This window comes from Oryx dammah, unplaced genomic scaffold, assembly GCF_014754425.2.
Source record: "Oryx dammah isolate SB20612 unplaced genomic scaffold, SCBI_Odam_1.1 HiC_scaffold_20, whole genome shotgun sequence".
Lineage (NCBI taxonomy): Eukaryota > Metazoa > Chordata > Mammalia > Artiodactyla > Bovidae > Oryx > Oryx dammah.
The window spans coordinates 29,288,538-29,306,134 of NW_024070204.1; the positions used below are offsets into that span (position 1 = coordinate 29,288,538).

General features: G+C 38.4%; 1 protein-coding gene across 1 annotated transcript in view; it reads left to right on the forward strand.

The window, feature by feature from the left end:
• The window catches only part of CDH6 (cadherin 6), a 154,309-nt gene that overhangs the window by 125,971 nt on the left and 10,741 nt on the right, over positions 1 to 17,597 (forward strand). Inside the window, exons 5-11 of the mRNA XM_040262273.1 lie at positions 687 to 854; positions 4,095 to 4,282; positions 6,440 to 6,693; positions 11,595 to 11,731; positions 15,055 to 15,176; positions 16,227 to 16,344; positions 16,476 to 16,727. Coding sequence (XP_040118207.1) covers positions 687 to 854; positions 4,095 to 4,282; positions 6,440 to 6,693; positions 11,595 to 11,731; positions 15,055 to 15,176; positions 16,227 to 16,344; positions 16,476 to 16,727 — 1,239 coding nt within the window. The remainder of the gene's footprint in view (positions 1 to 686; positions 855 to 4,094; positions 4,283 to 6,439; positions 6,694 to 11,594; positions 11,732 to 15,054; positions 15,177 to 16,226; positions 16,345 to 16,475; positions 16,728 to 17,597) is intronic.

Below are 17,597 nucleotides of genomic sequence, written 5' to 3' on the forward strand. Positions count from 1 at the left end.
TCAGTTCAGTAAAGTGAAACTCAAGAGTCAGTGCAAGTATACGCACATACATATACATGCTCAGTCATGTCCAGCTCTCTTGACCCCTTGGACTGCAGCCCGTCAGACTCCCCATCCTTGGAATTTCCCAGGCAAGAATACTAGAGTGAGTTGCTGCTTCCTCCTCCAGTGGGTCTACCCATCCAGGGAATGAACCCACATCTTATGCATCAGCAGGCAGATTCTTTACCCCCCTAGCCATTAGGGAAGTCTTTTCAAGTATACATGAATAACAATTTCCTCATAATACACCTAATTGTCTTTTATTCTGCTGTGGCATAGTAGTATACCACTGTGCCACATGCCAAGTTACATTTTGCTGTGTCATCTTATCACACTTAACAGTTATATGGCTTACAGTCTGCATTACTGAAGGATATAATTTACACTCATTTTCATTCTTCTTGCATTATAGGTGAATGAGTGTGTGTGTGTGCGTATGTTTTAATGTATCTACCTCCCCTATGTGGTTTTAATTTCCTTCAGTACAAAGGTCATCTATAATCAATCATCTTTATGGTCACCCATGACATCTGCACTGTGTTAGGCACATTGTGGGTGACAATCTATGTTTGTTTGCATAAATGAATAATTTTGGAAAGTATTTTTACTACATCCTTTTCCATTTCTGAATTTCATACCCACAGGTATCATCAAGACAGCCTTGCTCAACATGGATCGAGAAAACAGGGAGCAGTACCAAGTGGTGATTCAAGCCAAGGATATGGGCGGCCAGATGGGAGGATTATCTGGGACTACCACGGTGAACATCACGCTGACTGACGTCAATGACAACCCTCCTCGGTTTCCCCAGAGTAGGAACATTTGATTGAATGACTTTCTTCAGGGAACTTTTGTAAAACTGTAACTTTAAGAATGATATTTATTTTTCTTATTGTTATTAATTGCCAAAGATAGTGAACTTAGTAAGAACTGGCACATTTATTAAAAATGCGCTGACAGTACTGATGCTCAGTAGATGTAAACGTTTATCAGTAATTAGCTGAGGAGTTGTCTGATATGTCTGCTATTATAAAAGCAATATCATTGTTTTATTTTTCTTTATTAATAAGACTACCACAGGCATAAATATGCTTGTGCAGAACATATGTTTACAAGCATGCTGCTATTTGTTAGGAAAAAATCAACTGTATATTTTGTGAATTTAATCAGGCATATAATCTCCTTTAAGTCTTTGCAAGGGGAGGATTTATCATTTTACTGTTTCTAAAAATAAAACTGTAGAAATAACTATGTACTTAAACCATTTGTACTCATAAATAGTTTTCCACATTATGGTTAACTGAGATACCAAAAGTCATCTCTAAAATCTTTAACAATCATGATTAGATAAGAAGGAAGATGAAGGAAGATAAGTGCCCACTCTTAAAGCAATCACTTGACCTTTTCACTTATAGACCTCAGTAGGTACTGGTTTTCATGTCATTTTTCTTCCAACATCAAAATTCCTTTCTGACCATAAATGAAAGTCACTCAGTCATGTCCAACTCTTTGCAACCCCGTGAACTACACAGTCCATGGAATTCTCCAGGCCAGAATACTAGAGTGGGTACTTTCCCTTTCTCCAGGGGATCTTCCAAACCCAGGGATCGAATCCAGGTCTCCTGCATTGCAGGCAGATTCTTTACTGTCTGAGCCACTGGAGAAAACTATTTAATACCTAAATCCCTTCTTCTAGGAGAAAATAATTGCCCATCATTAAGTACAAAACCCACTTACTCAAATGTGGCCGTTTTTTTAAAGCCAGTCAACTGATTAAGAGCTTCTTTTATAATGGTGATACACACGGATCAACAAGAAATACTTGTATTTTCTTTACTTTTTAAAAAAAAATTAATTTATTTTTTATTGAAGGATAATTGCTTTACAGAATTTTGTTTTCTATCAAACCTCAACATGAACCAGTCATAGATATACATATATTCCCTCCCTTTTGAACCTCCCTCCCATCTTCCTCACCATCCCAGCCTTCTAGGTTGATACAGAGTCCCTGTTTGAGTTTCCTGAGTCATACAGCAAATTCCCATTGGCTATCTATTTTACATATGGTTATGTAAGTTTCCATGTTACTCTTTCCATACATCTCACCCTCTCCTCCCTTCTCCCCATGTCCATTAGTCTATTTTCTATGTCTGTTTCTCCATTGCTGCCCTGTAAATAAATTCTTCAGTACCATTTTTCCAGATTCCATATATATGTGTTAGAATATGATATTTATCTCTCTCTTTCTGACTTACTTCACTCTGTATAACAGGTTCTAGGTTGATCCACCTCATTAGAACTGACTCAAATGTGTTCCTTTTTATGGCTGAGTAATATTCCATTATGTTATGTATCACAGCTTGTTTATCCATTCAGCTGTGGATGGACATCTAGGTTGCTTCCATGTTCTAGCTATTGTAAATAGTGCTGCAATGAACAATGGGATACACGTGTCTTTTTCAATTTTGGTTTCCCCAGGGTATATGCCTACAAATGGGATTGCTGGGTCATATGGTGGTTTTATTCCTAGTTTTTTAAGGAATCTCCATACCATCTACTTTTTTCAAGTATTTAATCATAGTTACTAAATGTAAAAACAGAATAGCTAACTGATTTCTGATTTAATGGGCAGAAGAAAGTTTTTATGAACCCTAAAACATCCATGCAGGAGCCTGACATGAAAAAATCAGGATCACCAACACTTTCTCCCAAAACCTCTTTTCTATGTGGGGATGGCTTGCGGAAGGCTAGCAGGAGGATCTACCCATACCTTGTTACCAGGGGACTTGCCCCCTCTCCACTCTCTCTGAGAATAAACTGTGCTCATTTCTGCATAACATCCCAAGACGAGGGATAGGAGAATACAGGAAGGGATTGGAGGCACCCAAGTATACTTCCACTTCCCTCATGGTAAAACTGGCCTCTTTTATCATCTTATCAAGAATGAGCTCAATACTTAGTGAATTAAATATTATTAAAATATTATACTTTCATGGGCTTCCCTGATAGCTCAGTTGGTAAAGAATTTGCTTGCAATGTGGGAGACCTGGGTTTGATCCCTGGGTTGGGAAGATCCTCTGGAGAAGGGAAAGGCTACCCACTCCAGTATTCTGGCCTGGAGAATGCCATGGACTATATAGACCAAGGGGTCACAGAGAGTCGAAACGACTGAGCGACTTTCACACTTTAGTAGTGTCAGAGTGTAAATTTTCTTTCCAAGGCAATTTGTGTAAATGGTGGGTAAAATGTAATGTGTGAGTGTAAAATAACTTTTGTTTTTGCTATTGTGGGGCAGAGGGGTGGTGCTAAGGACAGGCTAGCCTGGCATACCTAAATTGAAATTCACAAGTAGTCTTCTTTGACTAATTTTCCAACGTGAAGACGTAAGAAAAATGTATGTCTATATAACAGAGTTTTTAATCAGTAGTATAAATACAAGAATGGGAGAGATCCATGTATAAAAAAGACACTAATATTTAAAGGAAAAAAAATCAGTCAAACCTAGAAAAATTTCAGAGCTTTATTCCTCAATGTATTTATTTATATCCTAACTGCAACTAAACCAGCTCCACATATGAGTGAAGGAATCTCATCTCTATTTGGATACATTCTCTGAAGTGCTGTAATTTGTTTTCACCTTCAGTTACTATTAGCAATGACAGAAAGAACTCTTAAAGAATTCCTAGTAACTGGCTTAAAGTCACAGCTCAGGTTAAATTCTTTTCTATTCTTTCTGCTAGATTACTGCACCCTCCTCTAACAGTTCAGGCTTTCTCACAATCACATGTAAACTTGGAAGCCTACTCACAGGACAAGAAAAGTGTTTTCCCTTTGCCAAGAGACAAGTCATGAAATAGAAGAAATATTCTTAACAACCATGAAAGTAGAAACATTAAAGAGACAAGGGCACCATTAATTATTTTAAGGAAAGCCCAAATCTGCCTGCATCCATGGTACTATCTGAACAAACTGCTAGAAAATGGGTTTTGTTTTTATTATGATGGGGTGTAAATTAGTCTGTGTTTGACTTATATCTGTCTGATAATTAATAGGTACATATCAGTTTAAAACCCCTGAATCTTCTCCACCGGGCACACCAATTGGCAGGATCAAAGCCAGCGATGCCGACGTGGGAGAAAATGCTGAAATCGAGTACAGCATTACAGAGGGAGAGGGGCTGGACATGTTTGATGTCATCACCGATCAGGAAACTCAGGAAGGGATTATAACTGTCAAAAAGGTAAAGCATTTTGTAAAAATACTATGCAAATGAAAGCATTTATTTTTCTCTGGTCGCCAAGTAACTGGGGGCAATTACCTCTCACATGAACATTTCTCTCAAGTCTTGTCTATTAATTTTTTCAAGAGTAAGAGTGCTGCAGGCATTGCACACATGCTAAGATGCTTCAGTCGTGTCCTACTCTGTGACCCCATGGACTGCAGCCCACCAGGCTCCTCTGTCCATGGGATTTTCCAGCAAGAATATTGGAGTGGGTTGCCATTCCCATCTCCAGGGGATCTTCCCAACCCAGTGACTGAACCCGTGTCTCTTACATCACCTGCGTTGACTGACGGGTTCTTTACCACTAGCATGACTGGGCTGCCCAAATTTTTTAAAGACCTTCTCTAATTACACTGAGAGTTCTTTGGTTGGCTTTCAGGGGTTCTCAATAATCTTATGCATTCAGTAATTCTATACTTTTTAATAAATTTGTATTTAAAAGTTCCTAAGTAAATAGCATAAACAAATGAAACACATAAAAATACATGAATAAATAGTATAACTGAAGAATAAATTTTAAAATTGTGCCAGACACCGTTTGAATGTTGGAGATGCAATAGTACATTCAACAAGATGGTCTCTGCTCTCATGGAACCACTCTTATGGACAAGAAAGCAAATGAACAAAGAAACATATATAACTACAAATTCCACTACATGCTTTGAAGGAAAGGAGTAATACAAGCAGTGACAAAAATGATTTGAATTAAAGAGAGAAGATATATAAAGACCACAAAAATAAAGTAACAAAATTTCCTGCAAGCTCTTTAGCTACTTTTTGAAATGCAATAATTAAGATTTTATATTCTGAATTCCTATTTTTCTCCTATGTAATCACTACTTTGGAACATGCACACAGAAACTTTATGTTCTGAATTCTTATTTGTCCCCTATGTACTTATTTACCCCCAAAACTGTCATGGAGCAGAATACGAAAATGTGGCAAAAATTAAAAATCAATAAACTGTGTGCTTCAAAGCTACAAATAGTATTAATTTTGGTTACTGTGTTTAATGAGTTCATGTTTGTCCGGTATTGTGTCATATTTTCTCTCTCCTTTGGTGTAATGTTTTATTTGCTGGTAAATATAAGCACAGGTGGATGTAAACAAGAAGAAAAATTTTCCTCTTAAGCTTTGGATTGTATGTCTTAATATCTGGAAACACAATAAAACATGTTTCAGTGACATTCAGATCAATGTTTTAAGCTATAATATAATTAGGAAGCCCATTAGTGTGCATTAACCTTTTTAATTTTCTTGGTGCCTTATCAGATTCATGCTGAAATTTTGCCTAGCCGACTAAATCACATTCACTAACATCTTGATTAATTGTGTTTCTAGTGAGCCTTGTCATATTATCATCTAAAACTAAAAGTCAGCAATAAGCATTTGGGTTCACTCTGTCTCCAGAAGCAGAGATACTTCTCCTACAGACCTCTGACAACAATGATCATTGCTTTCTTTGGCAAGTAATTAGCCAGATGCCCTTATCTGGATATCACTTGGAATATTTTAACACCTCATGCATGCCAAAAACAAAAAAACAAAAAACAAATTTTAATCTATTTTATCTGAACAAAGACTAGAAAATCAGGCTGCAAACCAGCAGCTCTCCATCCTAGCTACGATCTTAGTTCCTCCACCAGGGATCGAACACATGCCCCCTACACTAGAAGCACAGTCTTAACCACTGGACCACCAGGGAAGTTCTTTGACAACTTTTAAACACTCAGTGACTGTTCAATTAAAGCCAAATGTGACAACATCTGACGCAGAATGCTCCTCTACATATTTGCCAACCTGCCCCTGGTGTGGCTCCTGATAGTCAGATAGAAGGACTTTTATAAAAGGAGCCTCTTTGGGTTCTCTCTGCTTCTAGGTGCCCTCTCCTGCCCATCATAAACTTTCATTCCTGGTGAGTGATTTCTGCCCACAATTTCATCAGGATTGGTGGCATCTGAACTCCCATGTCCTTTCCCAACATTATGCTATGTAGTAATATCTCAAAGCAATATGATTTATCAATGGTTTGCATTAAAAATGGCTCGTGTCTTGACTTTCTGTGTCTTGACTGCTTTAAATATGTCATTTCTTCCTCCCCTCACTTCCCACAAGCTCTTGGACTTTGAAAAGAAGAAAGTGTACACCCTCAAAGTGGAAGCCTCCAATCCTCATGTTGAACCCCGCTTTCTCTACCTGGGTCCATTCAAAGATTCAGCCACGGTGAGAATTTTGGTGGAAGATGTAGATGAGCCCCCTGTCTTCAGCAAACTGGCCTACATCCTGCAAATAAGAGAAGACGCTCAGATAAATACGACAATAGGCTCGGTCACAGCCCAAGACCCAGATGCTGCCAGGAACCCTGTCAAGTAAGCACATTTCTGTGACATGTCTCTTCCATAAGTTTGTTGATTTAAATTCAAATATTCACTTGCAAATTGGAAAAGATGAATCCTTTTTTCCAATTAGCTGTATCTTCCTTTAAAAAATGCTTTAAAGTACTTTTACTACTTTCACACTTCTTGCATAATATAAAATATTATTTTAGCAACTAAATAAACCTTAAAAACTCAACATTTGGGGATTGCCCTGGTGGTCCAGTGGCTAAGATTCTGCCCTCCCACTGCAGAGGGAATGGGTTTGATCTCTGATTGGGGAACTAAGATCCCATATGCCTTCAGTCAGCCCCCAAAATTATATTTTTAATTTGGGAGGAAGGCATAAAATGAGCTATAAGGAGTTTATTGCTTATATGGCAGTGGTACAAGGTAATGCAGTTGAATGGGCTGGGATTTCTTCTCAGGTCTTAGATTTGTCAAAGTTGTTGGAGGAAGCACTTTTAACAAAAAAGGCACTGGGCTTGAAAGTCTGTTTTTCAAGTATGGAAGAACCTACCATATAACACTTACAGGCAGAATTATGCTCCATTTGGATGCATAATTTTTTTTCTTTTGCAGACATGGATAAAAACTAGCACAGTTTCATGATATATGTCTGGGAAATCATGGGGAAATTAATAGAGTTGAGTCCAAATATATACCAAGTAAGCAAGCTCTATTTTCCCTGTACACCTTCACTGTAAATTACATTGTAAGAAAGCCTCATGGCTCTTTGAGACCATCATTGCTTAAGTATGCTAGAATCTTATCAGGAAAGCACTGGAGTCCACAGCTTCAAGCCTTTACCCATAGCTTAGCTGACTCGCTGAGAAAAGAGCTAAACCAGAATATTATTGTGTCAATTATTCCCTGTGAAGAAAGTAAGCAGACTGAGAAGTTGTGCCAGTGAGTCCAGAACTTTCTGCTCAGGGCACTTGCCATGTGCCAGGCCTGTTCCAGGCACTAGGGATATGAGCGAGAATAGTGCCCAATCCTGATTGCAGGGAGCTTGCATTCTAACTGGGGATGACAGAAACAAGCAAACAATAAATACGTGAGAGTGTTAGTTGCCCGTCAGGCTCCTCTGTCTATGGAATTCTCCAGGCAAGAATATTGGAGTGGGTTGCCATCCCCTTCTCCGGGTATGTTCCCAACCCAGGGACTGAACCTGGGTCTCCTGAATTGCAGGCAAATTTTTTACTGTTTGAGCCACCAGGGAAGCCCTGTGATATATCAGGTGACACTAAAGTGTAAGCAGCAAAATAAGACAGAAAACAAAGGGTGGGACTTCCCTGGAGGTCCATTGGTTAAGACTCCACGCTTCCAGTGCAGTGGGCTTGGGTTCAATCCTTGCTCAGGGAACTAAGATCCCCCATGCTGTGTGAAATGGCCAAAAGAAAGAAAGAACACAAAGGGGTATCTGGATACTATCTTAGATAGTGTAGTCAGGCCTGGCCTTGTTGGAAATCATTTGAGTAAAGCTTTGAATGAAATGAAGGGATGAGCCACACTAATATCTGGAGGAAGAAGGTGCCAAAGAGGGAAAAACAAGGAGAGGATCTGATATCAGAGTTTGCCTGGCATATGGGAGGAGAGGCCGGCCAAGCTGAGAGCAGTCGCAGATGAAGAGAAATTACGGTATCAGGTATCAGGCAACAGAGGTTCAGTAGGTGGTGAGCGAGGCAGGTCCTACTGGGATTTGTGGGCCCTAGTAACCACTGTATTTTATTCTGATTGAGGTAAGAAGCCACTGGCAAGCTTTGAGTTGAGTCCAAATATATACCAAGTAAGCAAGCTTTATTTTCCCTGTACACCTTCACTGTAAATTACATTGTAAGAAAGCCTCATGGCTCTTTGAGACCATCATTGCTTAAGTATGCTAGAATCTTATCACGAGAGCACTGGAGTCCACAGCTTCAAGCCTTTACCCATAGCTTAGTTGACTCACTGAGAAAAGAGGTAAACCAGAATATTATTGTGTCAATTATTCCCTGTGAAGAAAGTTAGACTTAACTAATCCAAAACTACTCTCTAAAAGGATCACATTGGTTGTTGCATGAAGAATTTTTTTTTTTTTTCAGATGAAAGACTTTGAGATTCTAAGACACTTGTTTCCTAACTTTTCAGCCACTGAGCCCTTTGTTCAAATGAAATATCATGGCAAGTCCCACAACTAAAACACAGAAATGCCTGGCTTATTTTCAGAGAATAATTTTAAATCTTTGGGAAAAGAGACTTTGTTGTTTTATCATCCTACTGGAATATCTCCTTGAATTGCATGATGGGCAACCCAGAATAGCCACATGAGAGCTCCATGGGTCAAGGGCTCTTCCATATACATTTAAAATTATTAATAAGGAAAATGGGCTTCTTGGGGGGTGCTAGTGGTAAAGAACCCACCTGCCAATGCAGAAGACATACCACCCATGGGTTCAATTGCTGGGTCCAGAAGATCTCCTGGAGGAGGGCATGGCAATCCACTCCAGTATTCTTGCCTTGAGAATCCCATGAACAGAGGAGCCTGGAGGGCTACAGTCCATGGATCCTCAAAGAGTGGGACACAAGTGAAGCAGCCTAGTACGCAGCATGTAGCACATACGCCACAAGGAATTTAAACGATGGCCTTTGCTTATACAACATGAATAACCTTAAGTACTTTCACAATGTGCTTTTACTCAAAGTTTGTATACTGCATAAGAAAACAATCTTAGCAAGTCAATATCAAGGCCGATTTAAATGTGCTAATGCTGGAAGTTTATAAATACGAACTTTGATTACCTCTTTGATCAGTCAAAATATTTTTAATGAAAGAGATAATGTCTTCTGGGAATTTAGGCTGCATTTTTATATCTGTTTTACTTTTATACCACATACCACTTTTACCCATTGTATTTATTTTGTTTCACTATAGGAAGTTGTTAGCTTGTCAGAAGCTAGGTTGGCTGTCAACTAATTTTAAAATTTTTTCCACCAGTCTTTCTTTGGTACATATGGATTTCATGTATGGACATAGATTTAAAGATAAAAATATATATAGATACATTGGTACATAGATGTATGTTCCAGTGGTTTCTTTTATAGGAGAATTATAACTGATTCTTATATTCAGAAAGTACAACCATATATAGTTTTTGGTTATTCAAGACATAACTATGGAACAATTAAGTGTTAGATTCCATCTTAAGTGTATGATTAATACTAGAGAATTCATCCCCAAATGTTAATTTATCATTATTTTAGCACAAATCTTTACTTCTTTAGTCACATAAGATAATTTTTTTTCAAAAAAATTTTATATCACATTTACTTAAAATATATTTCTACTGAGTTAACATCTTAAAATCTCCTATCATGATGTACATTTTGAGAATGCAGCTGAAATGGGCAACCTTTTCATTCCTAATAGCCTTCACATATCAACTTTCTTGTGAATTTTCTCTTTAGGAATCCTCTATAAAACAGGGTGTATTACATATTTTCCTCTTACTTATGGCTATTCCAGAAACTAGAGATACACTTATAAAGAAGATAGCATTTCTCAAAGTCTACTCATCTTCCATGAATTTCAGTGTTGAAGACTTTGTCCTTTTTTTGTTTCTAAAACACCTCTTGGTTTTCCTTGAATTCTCCAAACCCTCCTTTTTAAATATGTATCAAATTCTTACTCTGCTCTAGGCTCTGTTCTAGTCCCTGTGGGTCTCTGTTCCTGTTTGTCCTTTAAGCATCTCAGTTCCTCACATTTTTCCTTCTTCTCTTCTTAGACAATTGACTAGAAAATCCAGATTGTCAGTCCAAATGTTCATCTTGAGCTTCCTGAACTTTCCTAAGGCACCTCAGTCTCAACATATCAAAACTGATCTTCCCCAAATCCTGTTCTTCACACCTATCATTTGTAATATCACCATCCAACCATTCTCCTAATTCAGCCAGTGATCTTTAGTAAACATGAGTTGGACAGTGACACTCCTCTGCATAAAATCAATTGGAAGATCTACATCAAGTTCAAATAAACTCCAACTCCTCCCCATGGCCAGCCCATCCCTCTACAGTCCCAACTGTGAATCTCTTTCCAAGCCTATCTCCTAAATCCCTCTCCAGCCTCACTAACCTCAGCCACATTTGCCATCTTTTGCTTTTTCAACAAAATGATTTTTAAAACAAAAATGAGTAATAGAAAAATAGCCAATAATCCTACTTATGCACACACACATGTTAAAGTTCTAAAGATCTAAAAAATCAAAACATAACAATTAGTATATAAACTTGATCCAAATTACATTTTTAAAAAATTTGGTGATGACACTCAAAAATCATACAACTTGTCTAGTGGGTTCTATTAATACCTCAACTGTAAAGCAATAATTTCTCAGAATATCTTCTTTAATGTTCAGTTCAGTTCAGTCACTCAGTTGTGTCCGACTCCTTGCAATCCCATGGACTGCAGCACCCCAGGCTTCCCTGTCCATCACCAACTCCCAGAGCTTGCTTAAATTCATGTCCAGTGAGTTGGTGATACCATCCAAACATCTCATCCTCTGTCATCCCCTTCTCCTACCTTCACTCTTTCCCAGCATCAGGGTCTTTTCCAATGAGTCAGTTCTTCGCATCAGGTGGCTAAAGTATTGGAGTTTCAGCTTCAGCATCAGTCCTTCCAGTGAATAGTCAGGATTGATTTCCTTTAGAATGGACTGGTTTGATCTCCTTGCATTCCAAGGGACTCTTCAAGAGCCTTCTCCAACACCATAGTTCAAGCATCAGTGTTAAGTTACAGATTTTCAAATATGCGCTAAAGGTAGAAAAAATTTCATGTAACCGATATTCTGGAATCGTTTTAGGATGTAAAAATAACAAATACAAAGAAAACCTTCCTAAATTCTACTCTGCATTTTCAGGTATTCTGTCGATCGACACACAGATATGGACAGAATATTCAACATCGATTCTGGAAATGGTTCAATCTTTACATCGAAACTTCTTGACCGAGAAACACTGCTGTGGCACAACATAACAGTGATAGCAACAGAGATCAGTAAGTCCACCCTTTTCCCAATACCATCCCCAGTTGGCAGAGAGCATCTCAGCAAGGGCTAGTGAAGCATGGCTGAAACTCGTCACTGTGTATTGATGATCCTGCTCAATACATATTGAAGGAGAGAGCTCTGTAATGATTTGTACTAAATGTTTCCTCTAAACACGTGTTGGTTCGATCATAAATGCAGAAGCAACTGTGGAAGTTCTGTAGTTTGGGAACAATAAAATGGGAATGCATCTCTCAGTCTAGGTACATGTTGGATTTGATCCCAAAATGCTTGTAAATCAGAGTGTCACACAAGCTGCTGAAAGAAATGGGCTCCCAGTTAGACACTGTATGTGTGTGTCAGTAGTGGGGGAGTGGGGATCAAGTATAACCTAAAATGTAGGCATTGCTTAGAAATAGTTCTTTTAATTTCAGCAACATAACCAGTATTGTTTTAGCAACATAATTATATGAGAAGAAAGAAACTGATGAATTTAGACAACAAATATTTGTCAACCTTCTGTCAGTTAGCTCTCACTATGTGCATTTTTAAAAAGAATTGGTATATATAAGCTTTCATTGCACTTTATCAATTAATATATATCCAACACAATATATATTTATTAATATTTGTTTATCAAGGAGGATTTACTGTAGAAATCTTTTGGCTATTCACCTTTTAGCTTTCTGTAGAATGTCTGTTTCAAAATTGTTACAGAATTTTTTTTTTTTGAGTCACTCAGTCGTGTCTGACTCTTTGTGACCCCATGGACTATATACTCCATGGAATTCTCCAGGCCAGGATACTGGAGTGGGTAACCTTTCCCTTCTCCAGGGGATCTTCCCAACCCAGGAATCGAACCGGGATCTCCTGAATAGCAGGCGGATTCTTTACCAGCTGAGCTATCAGGGAAGCCCTGTTACAGAATTAAAAGATATAAATTTTGACTTTTCCATGGAACACCAAAGTGAGCAATACTAACCACCAAGTAATCCATAGAGTATTTAAAATGAATTTTATCACAGTCTCCATTAAATGTAAGGCAAAGAAAAACACTGCCAAAGGGATACTTCAAATAATTATACACAGTGAAACCTGTGTAATATATACACAATGTGTAGACTTAAGTAAATGAAAGAAAGAGGATTTTTAAAATAGCATTTAAATGTTTAAAAATAGACATCTAAGTTATAGCTCATTTTTTAGCTTTTGTTTTTAGAACTTCAAATTATTTTAGCTCAGGTATCTAGTGTAAAATGGTCCATATCAAATGGTTTAATACAGTAATATTCTTTGTCAGTATAACTCATGAGATTTGAAGTGGCTGAAAGATATTGAGTAGAATAATAAGTAACCAATGTGGACAAAATGAAACACTGCTTTTGTGTAGGGTAAGAATTGTTCATTATACATTTGTTAGGTGAGAATTTGATCTTCAGAATGTATGTGCAGGGACTACTGTGCATACCAATGACAGAGCATACTTAGAGCGTTAAAATTACAAAACTATTTCCCACCTGAAAAGGATCATTTTTATAATATCATGAAATTTTATTTTTTACTGAAGTAGTCATCTTAAGTGTGTTTTAAGCTTTGCACCTAAAAATTTGCTTTTAATGTTTACTGTTTCTATGATATATTTGAAAATACTAGTGATAAAGACCTTTTAAAACTCGCTTTTGAAGCTCTGACTTTGGAAGAATAATGTGAGCAATATTTTAGATGCAAAGGAACCTAAGAATCTTATTGTCCAAACTTTTTCAGTACCTTTTATGCCAAGAGCCAAGAGCTTGTATTAAACCAGCTCTCTCTCACTCCAGGCCACTGTACTTGCCATTTCCTTGACCTCGAGAGCCAGAAACACTCACATGGCTTAATCCATCTCTTCATTCATGTCTCTATGCAAATGGCATCTCATCAGAGAAGCCAGTCCTCGTCATCCCACACAAAGCTGCATCTCCGTCTATCTCCAGTCCCTTTTACCTGTTTAATTTCTCTATAGCATTTGCCATCTGGCACATTATATATTTATGTGTTTACAGTTTGCCTTCCTCCTTTAGAACAAAGCTCCAGGAAGCAGGGTCTTTGTTATAGTCCCAATGTGTCCCAGCACCCCAAATAGTGGCTGGCACAAGTTAGTACAAGATGCTCACTAAATATTTATGATGAGAACAAACAAATAGACGTATGAGTGAATGAATGGAAAGACCTGAGGTGAGAGACTCCAGCCCCTGATTCTTAGAACAGGAATCTATCTTCCATACTTCCCAGGATATTATCAGAGATGACAGCAAAAACACTCCATTTACTGCAGGTCTGCAAACACTGATTGGGCTCTTTCATTATATGAGATGAACAGCCTCAGTTTTATGGTCAGACAGACCCAAGTTTGAATCTAGGATCCACTCTTTATTATTAATTTTTCTGTGAATGTGGACAAATTACCTAACTCCTCCATGCCTCATCTATAATATAATGAGTTTCCTCATCTATAATATGGGAGCAATAATTATATCTATCTCAGAAGTTTATAAGGATTAAATAAAATAATATAACAAAGTGCTTGACACAATATCTAGCTCTCAAACTGAAAAACTAAGACCATTCACAATCATTATTGTCCCAGTCTTTTTTCCTTCTGTCCACAGAAAAGCCTACTTCCCTGGCTTCCTTTAAACTCTGCCTCTAAAATTCCTTTTCTGGATAACTCTTCTTTATTTTGTGTTAATCTGGGATTTATTATGTGGTTGCACTGTATGGGCTTCCCTGGTAGCCCAACTGATAAAGAATCTGCCTGCAATGGAGGAGAATCCGGTTCGATTCCTGGGTCAGGAAGATCCTCTGAAGAAGGGATAGGCTACCCACTCCAGTATTTTGGGGCTTCCCTGAGGGCTCAGATGGTAAAGAATCCCCCTGCAATGTGGGAGATCTGGGTTCAATCCCTGGCTTGGGAAGATGCCCTCGAGGAAGGCATGGTAACCTGCTCCAATACTCTTGCCTGGAGAATCCCCATGGACAGAGAAGCCTGGTGGGCTCCAGTCCATGGGGTCACAGAGAGTGATATACAACTAAGTGACTAAGCACAGCACAGCACTGACTGTACATAAAGGTAGCTTTGTCCCCTATATATTTCCTTCAGGTGTGTCCTCATCCAGAAGTACCAAAGAATAGAATTCTACTTTTTTGTGACTATGCTGATATATAATGCCCTGTGGTACTCACAGGAGCCTTGGCGAAACTATGTCTGAATGAGAAAGGAGTGAGTAACCATCACCTAAATGGGATCACCCATCCACGTATAAATGCCTGTTCCTTTCTTTTGGGCATTTTGCAGATAATCCAAAGCAGAGCAGCCGAGTACCTCTATATATTAAAGTCCTAGATGTCAATGACAACCCCCCGGAATTTGCTGAATTCTATGAAACCTTTGTCTGTGAAAAAGCAAAAGCAGATCAGGTGAGTTTCATAAGAAAGCAAATTAATTAACTCAGACAAACTTAGATCTTCTAATAATTCAGATGATACACAGAGCTGAGGGCAAGTCTTAAATTACCTATGAAATAAATGCCAACAAAATTAATACTATAAATAAGAACCATGATGAATGTTTAACTTGCATAAGAGAACAAACAGTTTTTAAAAATAGAAAGTTCGTTAGTCTCACTGATGCTGATCCCAAATTAGTCTTAAGTTTTCAAGAAAATGTATCAGTCACTGCTTTATTGGAAAAATCTTTATTGGTGAGCAGATACTTTTAATTGCCATATATACTGAAAAGTACTAGCTAGAACATATTTTATAATTGCCTATAATTCATAGTTTCATTTATTTACATTGCCCATCTGTACAAGTAATACAAATTCATGAATGTTTTACTGTTTTACACATTTGTCCCCACCTGAAATCAGTCTTTTCTGCCAGTGATATAAAAATTATGTTAGTTTGTCAAAATAGAAGTGCACTGTTAAAATACATGTTAAAATGGGACTCTGAAGTTGTGGGTTTTATATTCAAACTAGCTCTTTAGCAAGTCAGTTGCTGATGTATATGCCAAGCTTGCATTTCTAAGCAAGCTGTCCAAAGAGTGCCTCCCTTTACTTAAGCTGCAATGTTGTCATATCGCTGGGATATTTTAAGCTTGTTATCACTCTAGGACTATGTTTCTCAACCCAGGTGATTTTGCCCCGCACCACCCCCTCCCACCACCTCCACCAGGGACATTTGGTAATATCTGGAGACAATTCTGGTTATCACAAAGAAGAGGGTACTACCGGTTTCAACAGATGAATTTAGATTTGCTGCAATAAATACTGTTGCAGGGCTGTCCCTTGCTCTATTTCCAGCCAATCAGTTCTCTGCCTAGGGTGGATTCATTGTAAGTTTTCTAGAGGCCATCATTGTAAAATTAAAATTAGATATCATTGAGTTAAGCAATTTACTGCAAAGCTGTAAGAAACTCTTCTAAGTTAGTAAAACTTGATGACAGCTTTATGGTTTTGATTTTAGTTGATTCAGACCCTACGCGCCATTGACAAGGATGACCCTTACAGCGGGCACCAATTCTCGTTCTCTTTGGCCCCCGAAGCAGCCAGTGGCTCAAACTTTACCATTCAAGACAACAAAGGTAAATGAGCCCCAGCTGCCTGTCTGTCTATATATGTATGTCTGTATCTATATCCATCTAGTCTCATCAGAACTGATCCCATATAGAACATGATTTCCACTTCCATTCACCACTTTGCTTTCCGGTTCCAGACAACACAGCGGGAATCTTTACTCGGAAAAATGGCTATAACAGACACGAGATGAGCACCTATCTCCTGCCTGTGGTCATATCAGACAACGACTACCCAGTCCAAAGCAGCACTGGGACAGTGACTGTCCGGGTCTGTGCATGTGACCACCAAGGGAACATGCAGTCCTGCCATGCGGAGGCCCTCGTCCACCCCACGGGACTGAGCACGGGGGCTCTGATTGCCATCCTTCTGTGCATCGTGACCCTACTAGGTAAACTGCTTCTCCCTGCATCCTATCTCCCCATGCTGAGGGGCACACACTGTTACTGTGGCTCTCTAGATTTATCCGCCTCCCCCATTAAGGCATACAGCCTGATCTAGGTGAGTAATGTGCTGGGAATCTTATGTGTGTTCACCCATGAACTAGTTTTTGCTTGAAAAATGGCTTTGGAGAATGAACAGTTGTGAAACTTGCCCATGTCTTTCCCCACTGAGGGAGTCATTCCGCCAAAAGAATCTCTTGTCTATCAGGCTGGGAATGAGTTGCAGGGGGATTTGAGGGCAATATAAATACACCCTTTCTATTTCATTGGTTGTTTAATATTTAACCTGGCAAACATTCAGTTTTCAAAGAACAAAAGTTGTTGGGTGTAGAGTATATATGATGAAGGCCATTTCCATCAAGGTAAAGTTTAAAGATCAGTAAGAAACTGGAAAGAGAAATGCAATGACTTTTTTTCTCTCATACAGGAAAATAAATAGTGGTGAATTTTCTTGAACTCAGCAAACTTGCTTGGATCCACCCACTTGAATAACTACCTTCTTAGCACTGGTCTCTGATTACCACATATACAATGTCTGTTATTTCTCAGACTCTCAATAAATAACTTCTGTGACTAAGGAAATAAATCTGGGATCTAAAAGAAATGAATCTAATCAAACGTCTAACAGTGATTTGAAGGAAAAATTTTTATCCCCAACCAACTAATTAAGCACACAAGTTGAGCTCGGAATGCTCAAAAGTCTGTTGATTGTTATGAAATAAGAGATCAAATATTAGCTAATGCACCCCTTCAAAAAATAAAAGTTAAAATTTGTAAAACTTGCCTACACCATGGAGGGGAAAGTAAGTCAGAGTTAA